The following is a 15,509-nucleotide window of genomic DNA, read 5'->3' as shown; positions in this document are numbered from 1 at the left end:
GCCTGTAATTTCAGCTCTGAGAGAATTGATGCCTTCTTCTGGCCTCTTTGAGCGCAACTACACATATGTACATGCAAATACACATAAATAAATGATCTGGATGAGGAGGTGGCGGCTTAGAAGGTGGCAGTGCCTAACACACTGTGTCCCTGACTCGGGTGGGGTAAGTCTGAAGTACTCGGTCCTGTGTTTTCATAGTTCCCCATAGGCTCGAGCTTGGCTGCCTACAGTGGTAGCTCTCTCTGGGTCGCCCTCTACCGCTGCAGTTCCTTGAATCAATCCAATAAGCTGTTATTTGGGTTTTTATCACAGGAAGTTCTGTGATTCTAGGAGAACGTAAATGAAACCCTTGCCTCTCCAGGATTCAGGGGCTCTATCCTCCTATCCCTCCATCTTTCTTTCTTTTTAGATAAAGAGTATGTACCAGGAGGCATCTCCAAGTTTCTTGGATAACTCCACTTTGGAGATCACAAAACCAGAGACACCGGCCTTCGTTTGTGTCTTTTGTTCTGACCAGAGGGCACTCAGTGCCACCTATAGCTCCCACGTGTATGCCCAGATTGTGGCCGTGGGGATTCTCAGATCACTGGGTACTTTGTGCATTGTTCAGTACATCTCTTTGTTTCTGTTCTTTAACTGTGGTTTGTTTTCTCATTACAAGAGCAGCAGCTTCTCCCAAGGGGAGAAAAGGAAAAAAAAAAAACATTCCCTTCATCCTCCCCAGGCTTCTCCCTTTGTAGCTTGCAGTCCTGTGTAACAGGTGTTGATCCCCTACTGCGGCTACAGGTACAGGAGCAAAGAGGACAGCCAGGGAAGGGAGACACGGTCCAGCCCGCTTCCGTTTTCTTTTGCTTTCGGTTCCTCTGTACAGCACATTCCTCGTATTATTCTGTGTCCTGAACGTACAAAATGCTAGACTCTTTTCAGAAAGTCTTTTGCCATTGTATCCCAGTCTCCTTACTTTACTGGCCGAGGCACAACTGAGGTATACTGGAGACTTCTCAGGCAAGGAGCAGAGGATGCACCTAGCAGGATTTCTCCCATTCTGTTGGCCAGCTTTGGTCTGATGGGGGCTAAGGCTCTCATTAATATTGTTGGTGATAATGGAAATGCCCCACAGAAGCCTGTGCACCTAAGCAGGGTGAAGGGTTGGGTGCTACTCTAGGCTGCCTTGGGAAGAATAGAGCTAGGCGAAATGAGATGCTGCCATGGGACAGGTGAGGTGGCTTAGTTTCTCTGTGCCCCACCCCCTAGCACCAGATACTGACCCACATCCCATAGAGGACCCTGCTTTCCCCTTCCTTAATCCCTGTGCTCTCTCTCCTGAGTAATCCTGTTCATAGGGAGGACAGGCCCAGCATAGGGAGTGTGGGCTTAAGGAAGACTTCCGGGTTTGATACTCAGGAGACCATCAGGAACAGGGGATAGACAGGACTCTGGACTGACTGACATTTGTTCATTTGTCAAGGGAAATTCATCAGGTCACCATCAGTTTCCTCTAGACCAAATTAGAAGCGCTGAGCCAGTAAGGGCTTATGCACAGAAAAGGCCTATTGAGTGGCCTGGGGTTTCTGTACTTTCTCAACACCCACTTCTCTTCTACCAGGAAGAAGGCCTTCCTGTCTACTTTCTCCCCACTGTCTGAGAGCCTCCCAGCATAGGAATAAGGGGCAGCAGTGATGGGGTTGCTCTACAAGGCCACCCCCTTCTGTCATCTGTTCCCCTTGATGGTTCTTGAAACCATCCCTGGCCCTGGGAGTTCAAGCTAAGCTGGCCCTGGGAGCAGGAGGGTGGAGTTCAGAGTTGATGTCTCATTAGCATATTCATCCATAGTAATCAGAGACCTGCTGTGATCTAAAGCTCTCCTCGGGCTTCCCCGCCTCTCAGCCAGGTTGAGAAGCCCACAGAGGGTGGTCAAGTCCCCACTTGAAAGGCAAGCTAGCCAAGAGGGAATGGGGAGGAATGGAGAGAGGACGATACCCCTGGAGAAGGGTCTTCTGGTTGGGAAGAGTGTTGGGCGCCTTCCTGTCATCTTGCTCTGGAGACAAGAGGATTCATCACATCTGCCTTCTAGATCACCCATTCCCATGGCTACTGTGGCTCCCAAGATGGATCCAGGAGAAAGAACAGTTCTTTTTTTTTTTTTTTTAATTTACTATACTCTGTATGAGTGAAAACATACATTTTGCATTTGCCCCGTTTCCTGAAAGCCTAGATACTATGGCCTAGTATGAAGTCAAAGAAAACAGTAAAGTTGATTTTTCTAAGACTTGCATTTATTTATTTGTGTGGGGAGGGAGGGGCTCACTCACATGTGCTTTGTGCACTTAGAGCGGTGGGAAGACAGGTGGTGGAGTTGGTCCTCTCCTTCTACCGTATAGCTTTCTAGGATCAAACTCAGGTTGGCAGTGAGAGCCTTCTGCCTGTTGAGCTAGCTCACTGGCTCCTGATTAAATTATGTAGAGGAAAATATTAAATAGCAATGAATTTAGTAGTCGTTGTCAAGGAAGCATGCCTATGTGCATCTGGGATGCTGGTGTGTGTGTGTGGTCTGTGTGTCTGTGTATATGCATGTATGTGTGTGTGCACGCGCATGAGTGTGTGTTCACGTATGGGTGCATATGTGTGGAAGTCAGTGGACAACCTCTGCTCGTCACTCCTCATGCGCCTCTTACCTTCTGTTTAAGAGAGGTCCCACTGGCCTGGGACTTCACCAAGTGACCAGCAAGCCCCAGGGATTCCCCTATCTCTGTTTTCCATTTTGCCTTCTCTGGGATTACAAGCATACAACACCACGTTTGACATTCTGTGTTGGTTCTAGGGGTTCAAACTCACACAGTTTACCAACTGAGCCACATCCCAGTCCTGGGCACTGGGCTTTACTAGCAGCTGCCTTCCCCTGTGGAATGAGTCAAGGAAAAGGATAAGGCAGAGGCTACAGCGCTTTCATGACCCGAATGCGGAAGGCATGTGCTATCATTTTTGTTATATTCTATTGGTCACGTGGGCCGGCAGAAACACATTATGAGAGGAACCTGCTTAGGCACACGAGTATCAAGAGGCAGAATCCTTGGGAACCATCATCTTGAAGTCTAGGGACCTAACGCATGTGGAATACTAGCCTGAGCAAACTGAAGCAGACTCCATTTCGGTAGGGTGTCTTAACGCCTTTAAAGGCTCCCGTCTGGGCTGTGAATCACATTTCCCAGCAGTGTGGCCGCAGCACTCTTTCCTAGGGAGAAGATAAGGAAACCTGTAAGAGCATTGCTTTGGAATGCCTGGCCTGGAGAAGAAAGTCTGGACTTTTCCTAGTGTTCATATTCCTACACAGTCTGGCAGGAATGTCCAATGCAAACAGTTTTCTCCTTGCTCTTCATCCCCATGAATATGTATGTGTGATGTATGTACATGGGTGCACATGCATATGTCTGCAAGTGGCGGCCCATGATTTACGTCTTCCTTGATCATTCTCCAGCTCACTGAGGCAGGGTCTCTCAGTTGAGCCCAGGGCTCATTCATATGGCTAGGCTAGCTAGCCAGCTTGTGATGTGTACCCCCTGTCCCTGCCTTTGTAGCAACGCCATATCCACCCAGCATCTTTGTGGGTTCTGGGGCTCTGAAGTCCTCACATTTATGTGACAAGCGCTTTAAGCACCGAGCCATCTCCCCAGCCCCCTTCCCATAATTTCCACCTCCTTTCATTTTCCTCCTTTCTCTCTTTTGAGACAGAGTCTCCTGTACCTCATACTCACCTCCAACTCACTGTGTAGCCAAGGATGTGCTTCCAGGCCTCCTGTCTCCACCTCCAGAGTCCTGGGATTACAGGTGTGCACCACCAGTCCTGGTTGTTTATGGCACTGGGTATTGAGCCCAGGGCTTCCTTCATGCGAGGCAGTCACTTTCCCAGCTGAGCAACATCCCTCACACAGTGTTGATCCACTGGGACTTGCTCTTACAGCTATTTCTGGGGCTCTTTGTTCTTCTCTCTTGCCTCTTCCGGTTTCTGAGTTTATACTCCCTGGGGGTGTTGGGAAAGTCACAGTACCTGTACGTCTCTCCCATATCCCACAAAAGAATTATCCTTTGTTTTGTTTTTTTTTTTTTTTTGCCAGGTGTGGTGGCTCATACCATAATCCCAGCACTTGGGAAGCTGAGGCAGGAAGATCACAGCAAGTTTGAGGCCAGCCTGAACTACATAGTGAGTTCCAGGCCAGCCTAGGCTACAGAGACCCTATTTCAAAAACAAGACCAAACCAAAACACCAAATAAAAAGCCAAAAAAAAAAAAAAACCCCAAAACAACAACAACAAAACCTCAAACAATATTTTCCTCCTTTGGTTTTTTGCACGATGACATATTTGGACCCTTGTTCCAACTCTCTGCCTGTGAATTCCTCCTCTTCCAGGCCTTTAATTCCAGTGCTAAGTGCGGCGTGGTACAGAGTTTAGTGCCTCACTAGAGTTTAGGGCAATCTGGTAAACAAAGCCTCCTTCTTCTCTTCCTCCTTGCTTCTGAGCAAGGTTTCTGATGAGCCAGGAGAAAACCTTTCGTAAGGCCAAACTAGGAGATTCTCCTGTCTAGAGGCCTTGCTGTCTTGAAGCTGGAATCATGCCTTCTGCACCCAGAAAGGGTATTCCCTATCTGTAGCCATTGCCCAAGGTCTAAGACGGGCAGACAGATAGCCTGGAACCAGTTCAGTGTCCCTGGTAGTCTGATGGGCATCATGTCCTAGGCAATGCCATAGTTTCAGTGAAGCCCTAACTGAAAGTTGGGGTTCAGTGGGAAATTCGTTCTAGAACCTCCGAGGTCCCCTTTGATGCCCCAAATGCCTCTGGGCAGTATTAGCGTTTAAACACTTGATTTTAGAGATAAGCCTTCCTGAATATGGGTCCCAGGGAGAAGCCTGGCAGGATGCCTTCATGCAGCACCTGTGCTGTTTCTTCTCAAAGAAGCACACTGGGGCATCCTCAGCGCTGGAGGCCTCGTTATGGAACGGATATGGTCCTGTCCAGGATGGAAGGACCCATCTAATTTGACCTCCTGTCCAAACTCTTGGCATGTCAGAGCCTACTCCTGGCCAGCCACCTGCCTGGCCAGAACCCCTGGGGTCTTCCTCACTGGAGGGCCCTTCCAGTGGTTTTCCAGTTCCTTTCCTCCCACAGTGGCGTGGGCCTGGCAAGAGCACATTTTGAAAAGCAGCCCCCCTCCAACCTCAGGAAGTCCAACTTCTTCCACTTCGTGCTGGCCATGTACGACCGGCAGGGGCAGCCCGTGGAGGTGGAGCGCACAGCCTTCATCGACTTCGTGGAAAAGGATCGAGTGAGAGGCTCATGGGCTGGCCTGGGGCTAGTACTGGGAGTGATGGGAGGGCTGCAGGGGCCCTGCCGCGTACACGCACACACGTGCACACACACGTGCACACACACGTGCGCACACACACACACATGCACCCTGGGGAAGAGGAGTGGGAAAGCATGGGTGAATGACTGGAAGGCAAAGAAGGACAGTGGGATTCAGTGGCAGGCACGGGTGACGGAGGTTGAAGGCCCTGAGCGCTTGAGCGTCCTCCTGTCTTGTCCTTGCAGGAGCCTGGCACAGAAAAAACAAACAACGGGATCCATTACCGCCTTCGGCTGGTGTATAACAATGGTAAGGAGAGTCTGGGTACTAAAGCACCTTGAGACATAAACACGCTCATCAGGGCTGGAGACAGTGTGGGTATGGTCATCTGCGGCATCCTCATACCCCCAGACAGCAAGTTCTTTCTACCTTCCCATCCTAGGACTCCGGACAGAGCAAGACCTCTATGTGCGTCTCATTGACTCCATGTCGAAGCAGGTGAGCCAGCCTGGGGGATGTTCAGGCCCATCCTAGGCTTGAGTAAACGTTCTTAACCCCCCTGTCTTTCTTGTGGCTTTTACTCTCACTGCTCTCCCAGTTCCCTGCCTATGGCAAGAAGATTGTGCTTTTCCTCTCCAGTCTGGAAAAGGAAGTATTTATAAAAAAGACCCTGGCTTAAGTCATATCCCTTAGCAACCCAATGTTAGACACAAAGTCAGGGGCATGCAGTTTATTGGTGAGGAGGAAAAGCCCTCCTCGGAGGAGAGGAAAGGGATCAGGACAGAAAGATACCGAGGAAGCAGGTTGTCTCAGGTAGAGTTCAGCCTTAGCCCAATTCCCAGGGATGAGTAGAATAGAAACGGCACTGGACATTTTTGCTTTCTCTATCAGTCAGTTGGGACCATGCCTAAGGCAAGAGCGCACAGTGGAGGAGGCAACTCCACTGAGAGCAGTTCTCAAGAGGAAGTCCTCTAGTGTCATCACCAACTGCAAAGGGGGATGGGTGCTTTGGGTCAGAAAAGACACCTACCTGTGTGCGGTCCCAGAGCTCGTCCTGCAGACACTCGGCATGGTGATGATATGCTGGTCCCAGGAAGGAGGCTTGGGACTGACCAAAGCAGCTCAGGGAAAGCAACCTGACGCACTCTGAGAGGCAGCCCAAGTCTCGGGCCTTTCAGAAACATGCTGGGAGAAGGAGCTTGCATTGTAAATAGGCCAGATTAGTGGATCTGGAATGAAATGCACAACTTGCACGCCAATGTATGGACAGGCGCTTCTAGCAGCCTCCACCAGAGCAAAGCAGAATGGCTTATATCCAGAAAGCTCTCGGTTACTTTGACAGGGGAGGTGGGCCAAGCAATGGCAGTGGTAATGGGTGGCGTGTGGGAGACTACAGAGGAAAGAACCTACAGACAGAGGAAGGCTGGAAGGCCCAGAGGCTAGAGCAGGGAGCCGGATTTGCAGTTTGAGAAGCTCACTTCTTGTTCAGGACAGGGGCTGCTGGGAGACTGTGAAAGAGGGGCTCCAACTGGGCATCGTGCTGGTCTGAGCTGGGGAAGTGATAGGGAGGGGGGAAGAGGCAGCTCAGTGGTCTGTTTTGCTAGTTGGCAGGAATTGCAAAGAGGGACAATACGCATGAGCAGAGGCGGAAGCCCACTGTAGCATGGAGCAGCCTGCACAGAAGGAGATACTAGGAGTGGGTGAGGGTAGAGCATAATGCAGGGTGGGATCAGGAGCCTGTCTGCTCCACCAGCAGGGAATCTGCAGGCCTGGCGCCATTCTTGTCACCTAGGTGATGGTCCTATTGAGGGTAGAAGTCTGTCCTCCACCTGCGCAGCCAGGCTTCAGGTTCCTGCTTTCCACCCCTGGACTTCTTCAGATCAGGGCAAAGGACATGACCTTTCCTGGGGTGGGACCTCTCCTGGGCCTGGGTTTGGGAGTCACCAGGGTAGACCCATAGACTCACTGTGCTTGCCACGGGTACTTGAGAGGAGCCTCCCTCCCCGCCAGCCTGCACGCTTCCTCCTCCCCAGGCTATCATCTATGAAGGACAGGACAAGAATCCTGAAATGTGCCGAGTGCTGCTCACTCACGAGATCATGTGCAGGTAAGATGGTACCTCCAGATGTACCTTGATATTGACAAAACAGTGTACCTCGTTGAGCTACAGCCCAGGTCCCCTGTCAAGCCTTCTTCTATTTCACAACAACCACCAGGTCCCTGGGGAAGCGTGGGCAGGGGAGAGGCTCCTTGAGGCCCCATTAGCCTGGCCTGTTTATGTGACTTCTCTAAGTGTTTTTGCAAGAGAGGCCTCCTACTGCTACTGGAAGCTTAACTAATAAAGCTCCAGGGAGTAGCTTTATTTTATTTATTTATCTGGGAGGATGGGGACAGGGCTGGGTTGGGCAACACAGAGGGCTCTGGGATTTGCTTAGGGGCCTGGTGGAGGAAAGCAAGCTGCCTAGAAGTGAGAAATGCTGGGCAGCTCTTTGGCAGATAAGTTGGGGGTAGGGAGAAAGAAACAGCCCTTAGCTCCCCCTTTTCTTTACCCTAGAGCCTAGCATTTCCTGAAGGGCTTCCCTAGATACATCAGTCCTCCAGTGCCTCAGAGACAGTTCCCAATATGAGGAAAGAAAATATGTTTAGAAACATGTTCTTGAGACAGTGACTACCCTTGGAAGAAAAATGATTAAAATAATAATAATTTTAAAAAGCTAGAGAAGACCCCTGGAGTGCCGGGCACAGGACACATCTGGGTCAGGACGCCTCTTACAGGGGCAGGTTCACTTTGTGCTCATCAAAAAGACACTGTAGATGATCCACTGCTAATGGATTTCACAGCTAACCCCAAGGTTTCACAGCTGACCCGATTCCTAGAACTAGGCTGCCAAGGGGCCTGCCAAGACCCTTCCTGGCTTTCTCTTGCAAGAGATCCCCTGCACGCAGGAATTCTACACCCAGAACAGGACATCGGATCCCCCATTGGGCCTGGCCCCGCACACTCTTCCATCATTTCTTCCTGCCTTCATCTTTTCTTCAGCCGGTGCTGTGACCGCAAGAGCTGTGGCAACCGGAACGAGACGCCTTCAGATCCAGTCATTATTGACAGGTACAGGCTTGGGGAGGGGACCTGGATCGAGCCACTGAGCATTCAACAGAGGGGTGGAAGCCGAGAGATTTCCTAAGGTGCTATGTGGGTGGCTCTGAGGTCAGAGAGACTTCCCAAGGGACCAAGGAAATGCCAGTCGAGAGAAGTCACTAGGATAAGTTTTCTGGAGCTGCAGTCCCCAACTCCTTTAGCAAAGGAACCAGAGAGGAATCAGAACATGACAGGATGGTGAAGAACACCTAAGGAGAGACACAGAGAGAGGGGCTGCTGAGGGCCAGGTGCTGGTGCTCTGTGCTGTTGGCTCCTGAGGGCTGGGATCACATATGTGCACTGCCACACTTGTCTTAGTGTCTGGATTTGGTTATATAAGGGGAGAAGCAAGAGAATCAAAGATACACACAGAGAGGTGACATTCAAAGGTGTCTTCAGGGTTTCAGATCCGATCAACTTGGAAGAGGAAGTTTATTAGAAAGGAGATTTGGGGGAGAACAAGTTGGCAGGGTGAAGTGCTAGGAGTTTGGTTGTACCCATACCGTGCTTGGAAGGCCAACTAAAAACCCAGGTGAGAGGTTTAAAAACAAGCTGGAAACACAATTGGGGGTCCAAAGGGAAGGTTGCAGGCTGTGGACACAATGTAAATAAATGAGATTGGGGGAATGCGGGTTGGTGGAAAACAGGAGCATTCTAAGGGCTGCACCATAGCTGTCCAGTGTTTAGATGTCATGAGATGTAGAACCAGCAAAGGAGAAGCTGCCAGTGAGGTAAGAGTCAAATCAAGGCTGTGCCGTGTCCTGGAGCTTACATCAGAAAATGCCCCAAGGCGGAGGCAGCAGGCAACTGTAACCAGCACTGCTCAACACTGATGGTTGGCTTTAGCGGTGTCGAAGATATCGATGACCTCAGCAGTCCTGCTTCAGTGGAGCTGAGGCGCATTGCCAAGCCCTTGCACATCACCAGGTATTGACCTCACTGGGCAGCCAGTGAAGGAACGACAAACGCATGGACACACAGAAAAGCTTGGATTGGGTGTTCTGTGCTCGGTCTCATAGAGGAGCCTTGGCATCCCAGGAGCTCAGTGTGTTTAACATACACAGTTAGATGTCATGGAGATGTAGATTGCTGCACACAGCTGAGCAAGGCGGTGAGGTTATTACATACAGGTAAACAAGCAGTCGGGGTTGTCACATACGGCTGAACAAGGAGGTAGGTTTAGCTAACCTCAGTAGGTTAGCTAACCTCAGTAGGAGCAATCTCTGCAGGGGGGCTGTCTTCAGGATGTGAACACAGGGTGGTAGGGGTGGTGGTGGTGGGTCTGCACATACTGTCAGCACTCAGACCAAGACCCAAGGAAGGCCTTCCCTTCCCTCTCCCCCTCACCTGGGGAAGGCTTTGCCCTCCTGTGGGACTGAGCTGCTGGTGTTCTGGATGCCCATGTCAACAGTAGAGTCAGGACGCAGCTTGCTCCCTAGCGTGTACAAAGAGAATGGGATTGTAGAGTTCAGAAACAACTGCAGAACAACCTTGAAGGGGTCAGAGAAGCAGGTTGGAGGCGGGAGCATTGCAAGTAAGAGCAAGGAAACTCCAGTGTGATACCCAGAGAGGCATCCAGCATACAAGAAAGAGGAGGGAGAATTTCTGTGCTAATGTCCTGCAGCTAGCGAAAGGGGAAGGCTCTGGTACTTGGGTGGATGCTCTGGTTTGTCTGGGAACCCAGACCATTGGTCCAGGGAGGCGGTGGAGAAGACAGAGAACATGGCCTCTAAAGAGGGTTAGCGTGGGAGCTTGCCGATACTCTCTTCTGATTGTTTTCTGGTTTTGTTTTATGATTGCTTTGTTTTCTCAGTGAAGAAGGAAGGTCAACAGCTGAGGATGAAGATGGAGAGGGAGACACTAGGGGGGTGAAATGTTTGTCTAGGAAGGTGACCGGTCTGGGGGAAGTCTCACGTCATTGCCAAGTAGCGCTAGGGCCTGCCCGAGTTCTGTGGCCATAAATTTAGTTCTTTGGCCATCTCGGGCCATACAGGTAGACCTGCAGAACAGGTGAGTGGTTGTGTGAGAAGTACAGGAGAGGGAACGTAGGTTCAGAAGGGACTGAAGAATTGCTGGAGATGAGAGACAGGCCGGACATCAGAAGCGGGTTGGAGAGGAGACTGCCTGTGGGTGGGAGGATTTTGTGTTGAATTTGTTAGTGACACATGGCCAGCAAAAGAGGGGATCAATGTCAATGGGGGGGTGGGGATGCTCAAAGAATGGGGTGGAGAGAGTATCGGAAGAAAAAAGCCTGAGTTGACATTGCAGTCATCAGGGACTGTATACAGGAGCAGCATTGGGACTGTGATTTAGGAGCGAAAGCGTCAAGGCCTGACAGGACGTGAGGGTGACAGAGGGCGCAGCAAGCAGTGCTCCCCTGCTTCCTGTCGTCAGTAACCGAGCAGTCGCGTCCCAGAAGCTTCTGTTTCTCGTTCTCTGAGTGGCTGAGCCTACCCTCTTGTTTCCTTTTCACGGTCTCTTCATGTTTTGTGCTACATTTTCTCTAAGAGTTGGCGTTTCTTGGTGGCTTATCTGAAAGAAATCAGTTCTTTGCTATGAGCTGTTCGTGTTTGTTCTCTTTGGCTGTTGTCTTTGAACGGTGTTGTGATGAAGTTTGTCTGGTCTTTCATTTAAAAAAAAATAATCTAGATTTTCTCTGTGTTTAGAAAGACTTTCAAGTAAACATCATTTTATTTTATTCTGGAGTTGCTAAGGGTGAAACCCAGGGCCTCTGCGGTACTCTCCTGCTGAGCTACACCCTCACCCCTAAGATTACTTTTAAAGTTTATCCTGTAGGACTGGAGAGATGGCTCAGTGGTTGAGTACTTGTTGCTCTTGCAAGGACCTGGGTTCTGTTCCCAGCACCCACATGATGGTTACTACTATCAGTAACTCCAGTTTTAAGGGATCCAGCTCCTTTTTCTGGCATCCTAGGGTACCAGGCACACGTGGTATTTGTCCACATACTCAGGCAAATGCTCACGTAAGGGATTTAATTTTTAAAGCAAAAATGTTATATCCTATATGATAAATACCAAAGAAAAATAAAATATAAATCATGAAACATTCCACAGGATGGGTAGATTTGAGACCAGCCTAGGATACACAGGTTAACCCTGCCCCGCAAAACAATAAACAAAAATTAGAAACCTCACTGCAATCAGTACTTTGTTTCGTGCCATTGTCTAGTCCTCTCGTGGAGATGAGTGTGGCTTATTTCTAAATCGAGTTATCATGGATTGCATAATCTCTAAATAATATGTTGTGTGGTTGGAGTTGTGTTTGTTGTTATTTGTTTGTTTTACTGTTGTTTTGAGACAAGGTCTGACTGTGTAGCTCTGGCTGGCCCAGAACTAGATATATAGACCAGATTGGCCTTGAACTCATAGAGATCTGCCTGCCCATGCCTTCCAAATACTGGGATTAAAGGCATGTTCCACCGTGCCTTGCCTCCGTTTTTCTTATTCTTGTTTATGTACTTATTTGCTTATTTACCTACTTGTTATTTATTGTTTTTGAGACACCGAGTAACCCAAGCTGCCACTGGATTTATGATTTTCTTGTCCTCCCTAGTACAGTATGGGGGCAGTAGATGTTTGACATCACAGCTCCCTGTTGACTTTAGTGACCTCTTAGGAGCTAGAGACGAGGTAACCAAAGAAAACTGCAACCGCATCGTGGCAACTGTGTCTCTTTGTGGCTAGACACCCTTGACAATGAAGTGGGTCATTTCGATCACTAGAGATTGATGATGATGGTGATGTAGGAAAAGAATATAGGACAAGTCACTCACTTTCCCTAAATATTTTTTTCAAGAGAATACTGGACATTTGAGCCTTTAGTGTTTTCATGCAGATTTTAGAACCTACTTGTATAGATTCTCACACCAATCCACACTTGTACACACACACACACACACACACACACACACAGACACTAAGTGTGTAGTAATATTCTTTGAGTCATATTGCAATGAATATCTGTCCATTTCTGCAGCTGCTTTTAATGACTTTCAGTAAAGTTGGATAATTTTCCAAGGCCACATGTACTCACTGTTCTCACTCATTCACGTGCTCAATAATTCGCTGTTGATCAGAACTGTGTACCAGGCACTGTGTAAATAGCACATGTACCAGATTCTGATACCACATAGACAAGGAGCTAGAGATAAGACTGTGTGTCTCTTTGTGGTTAAACACCCTTGAAAATGTAGTTGAGTTGTTGAAGCTAAGTCGCCAGAGGGCATCTTCCCACACACATGCAGTTCTCAAGGCCCCGGAGGGCATCTTCCTACACACATGCAGTTCTCAAGGCTCCAGAGGGCATCTTCCTACACACGTGTATTCACAGAGGGTCTATGTTCTCAAAAGACCTGACATCATTATAATTATTACTTGCATTGTGGCTTTTTGTTTTTAACGTGTGTGGGTATTTTTCTTGTGTGTACGTATGTATGTGCATACCATGCATGCCTGGTGCCAGAGGAGGTCAGAAGAGGGCTTTGGATTCCCTGGAATTGGGGTTACAGATGGTTGTGAGCGGTCATGTGGGTGCTTGGAACAAAGCCTGGGTCCTCTGCAAGAGCATCAAGAGCTCTTCCCCTCTGAGCTCCTCTCTCCAGCCCTGTACTGTGCTTTGACACGCTCCGTGTGTGGGGTTTTCTAGAGGAGCATGGGAGATCTGGTCCAAGGTTTGGGAGGGAAAGGGTTACCGTCTGTCATCAGTCTGACTCTTAATTTCATAAATATGCATGAAAACTTTTTTTAAAATCCAAATACAGAACCCGCAGAACCTCCTGGACTGCTCCCTGCCTTGAGGCAGTCCACTACCATCTCTTTTGGAGTGTTTATTTTGCTTACTTTATTAAATAAACTTCTGCTTCAATTGTCTATGTCTCTTGACTGAATTCTTTTCTTCAAGAAGACAAGAACCAAGAGACCCCAGGAACAGTTTTAGGCTTTATATATGAATATAAAAGAATACGTAAATCAAACAAAAATACCTGTCCTCATGAAAGAAAAAAGTGCAGGGAGTTAGGTAATAATTTTTTTTTCAAGAAAATGTTGGCTATTTTGGCCTGCTGTGTTCTCATGTAAATTTTAGAATCTACTTATATAAAGTTTTAAGTCTTTTAGAAGGAAATGGGGGACATAGGGACAAGTGAAAATAATTATGGTGGAGAAGTGCAATTTTAAATGGAATGGTCACAGTTGACTTCACTGGGGATGTGGCATTTGAGGAAGGACTTCAAGAGATGAAGGAATGAGCCACTCAGACATATATATCTTCTCATGACCATTTATATATTTTGTTCCTATTTTAAATTATAACTTTAATTTTTTATTATTGAGAAATTCATACACATGTACAATAAATATGATCGTATCTACCCCTGATTTCCCTATTCCAACTCATCACCCACCCATTTTCCCCTTAACATTTCTCCCAACTTCATGGTTTTTGTTTTATATTTGAGACAGGATTTCTCTGTGTAGCCCTGGCTCTACTGGAACTTACTCTGTAGACCAGGCTGGCCTCAGACTCACAGAGATCTGCCTGCCTCTGCCTCATGAGTACTGGAATTAAAATTGTGCAGTACCACCATCACCCTGATCATGTATTATATTTTTTGGAACTGCTCACTAACAGCACATGCACACCAGTGTGGGAGTGTGGGGTCACGCACTGGGGCACGGGAATCATGGGAATCACACCAATCATCGAAAAAATAATTCTCCTTCCATCAACTGTCAACAACAGTAGCTCCTCAGTAAGGAGTGGGGGCCTGGAGATCGTTTACCCCATCTCTGCTAGAATTTTGGGTGGCTTGATCTTGTGCAGCTAACCATAGCTGCTGTGGGTTCATGATTACAGTGGCCACATCCAGTCCTAAAGACAGCATTTGACAGCATTAGCCCATCTTCTGGCCCAGTCGTTCTCAGACTTCCTGATGCCGGGACCCTTCAATACAGTTTCACATGTTGTGGGGACCCCCAACCATAAAATTAGTGTCCTTGCTGCTTCATGGCTGTAATTTTGCTACTGTTACAAATTGTAATGTAAATATCTGTGTTTTCCAATTGTCTTTGAGGGGTCACGGCCCTTGGGTTGAGAACCACTACTCTGGCTTTGACACTCCTTTTTCTCTTTCTTGGTGGTAAGGTTGATAACATTTAGAACTGAGAATTCTGTTTCTTATTCTGACCAGTTTTGCTCCACTGACTAGAACCCACTGTATGAAGCAGCTTCCAGACCAAGGCTGAGATCAGCCCAGGTCTATGGGTGTAAACATAAATATGAGAAGGCATTTTGACAGTCTGATCACTTAGCAAAACCATAGGAAGCTCAACCCTAGAGCTTGTGCCTACCCAGCTTTTTTTTTCTTTTTTTTCTTTTTTTTGATTTTTCGAGACAGGGTTTCTCTGTGGCTTTGGAGCCTGTCCTGGAACTAGCTCTTGTAGACCAGGCTGGCCTCGAACTCACAGAGATCGCCTGCCTCTGCCTCCCGAGTGCTGGGATTAAAGGCGTGCGCCACCAACGCCCGGCTTCCAGCTTTTTTTTTTTTAAATTTTATGTGTATAGATGTTTTGCCTGCATGACACACACACACACACACACACACACACACACACACACACACACGGTGTGTGGAGGCCACAAGAGGACATCAGATCTGGAACTGAAGTTATAAATGATTGTAAGTCACATTGTTGGTGCCAGGAACCAAACCTGGGTCTTCTGGAAGAGCAGCCAGTGCTCTTAACTGATGAATCCTTCCTCCAGCCTCACCAATGGACTCTTATCTAAGCATGAAATTCCCTCCTGTTGAGCCATCATGCCCACATATTATTTGTTGATATGCAACTGATTTTCATATGTGATCTTTTGCTTTAATTTGATTTGTTTTCTGCATCCGTGCCATTAATTCAAACATCTGTTTTAACTATCCAGGCCTTTTGTGTATGACTTTTCTTGCTTTATTGCATTATATAGGACTACAAGCACAGCCTTGAGTGCCATAAGCAACGTA

General features: G+C 48.1%; 1 protein-coding gene across 3 annotated transcripts in view; it reads left to right on the top strand.

Moving 5' to 3' along the window:
* Positions 1–15,509, top strand: part of Ebf4 (EBF family member 4) — a 67,038-nt gene that overhangs the window by 5,738 nt on the left and 45,791 nt on the right. For all 3 annotated transcript variants that reach the window (XR_005285523.1, XM_042055106.1, XM_038331667.1), the window contains exons 2-6: positions 5,163–5,319; positions 5,586–5,649; positions 5,783–5,838; positions 7,374–7,447; positions 8,381–8,449. Coding sequence is in view for 2 of the 3 variants with exons in the window: in XM_042055106.1 (XP_041911040.1) it covers positions 5,163–5,319; positions 5,586–5,649; positions 5,783–5,838; positions 7,374–7,447; positions 8,381–8,449 (420 nt within the window). In the remaining variant the exon portion in view is untranslated. The remainder of the gene's footprint in view (positions 1–5,162; positions 5,320–5,585; positions 5,650–5,782; positions 5,839–7,373; positions 7,448–8,380; positions 8,450–15,509) is intronic.

The sequence above is a fragment of the Arvicola amphibius genome, chromosome 5 (genome assembly GCF_903992535.2).
Source record: "Arvicola amphibius chromosome 5, mArvAmp1.2, whole genome shotgun sequence".
Taxonomy (NCBI): Eukaryota; Metazoa; Chordata; class Mammalia; order Rodentia; family Cricetidae; genus Arvicola; species Arvicola amphibius.
Note: the sequence above shows the minus strand (reverse complement) of the source record. Positions and strands in the feature narration are given on the sequence as shown.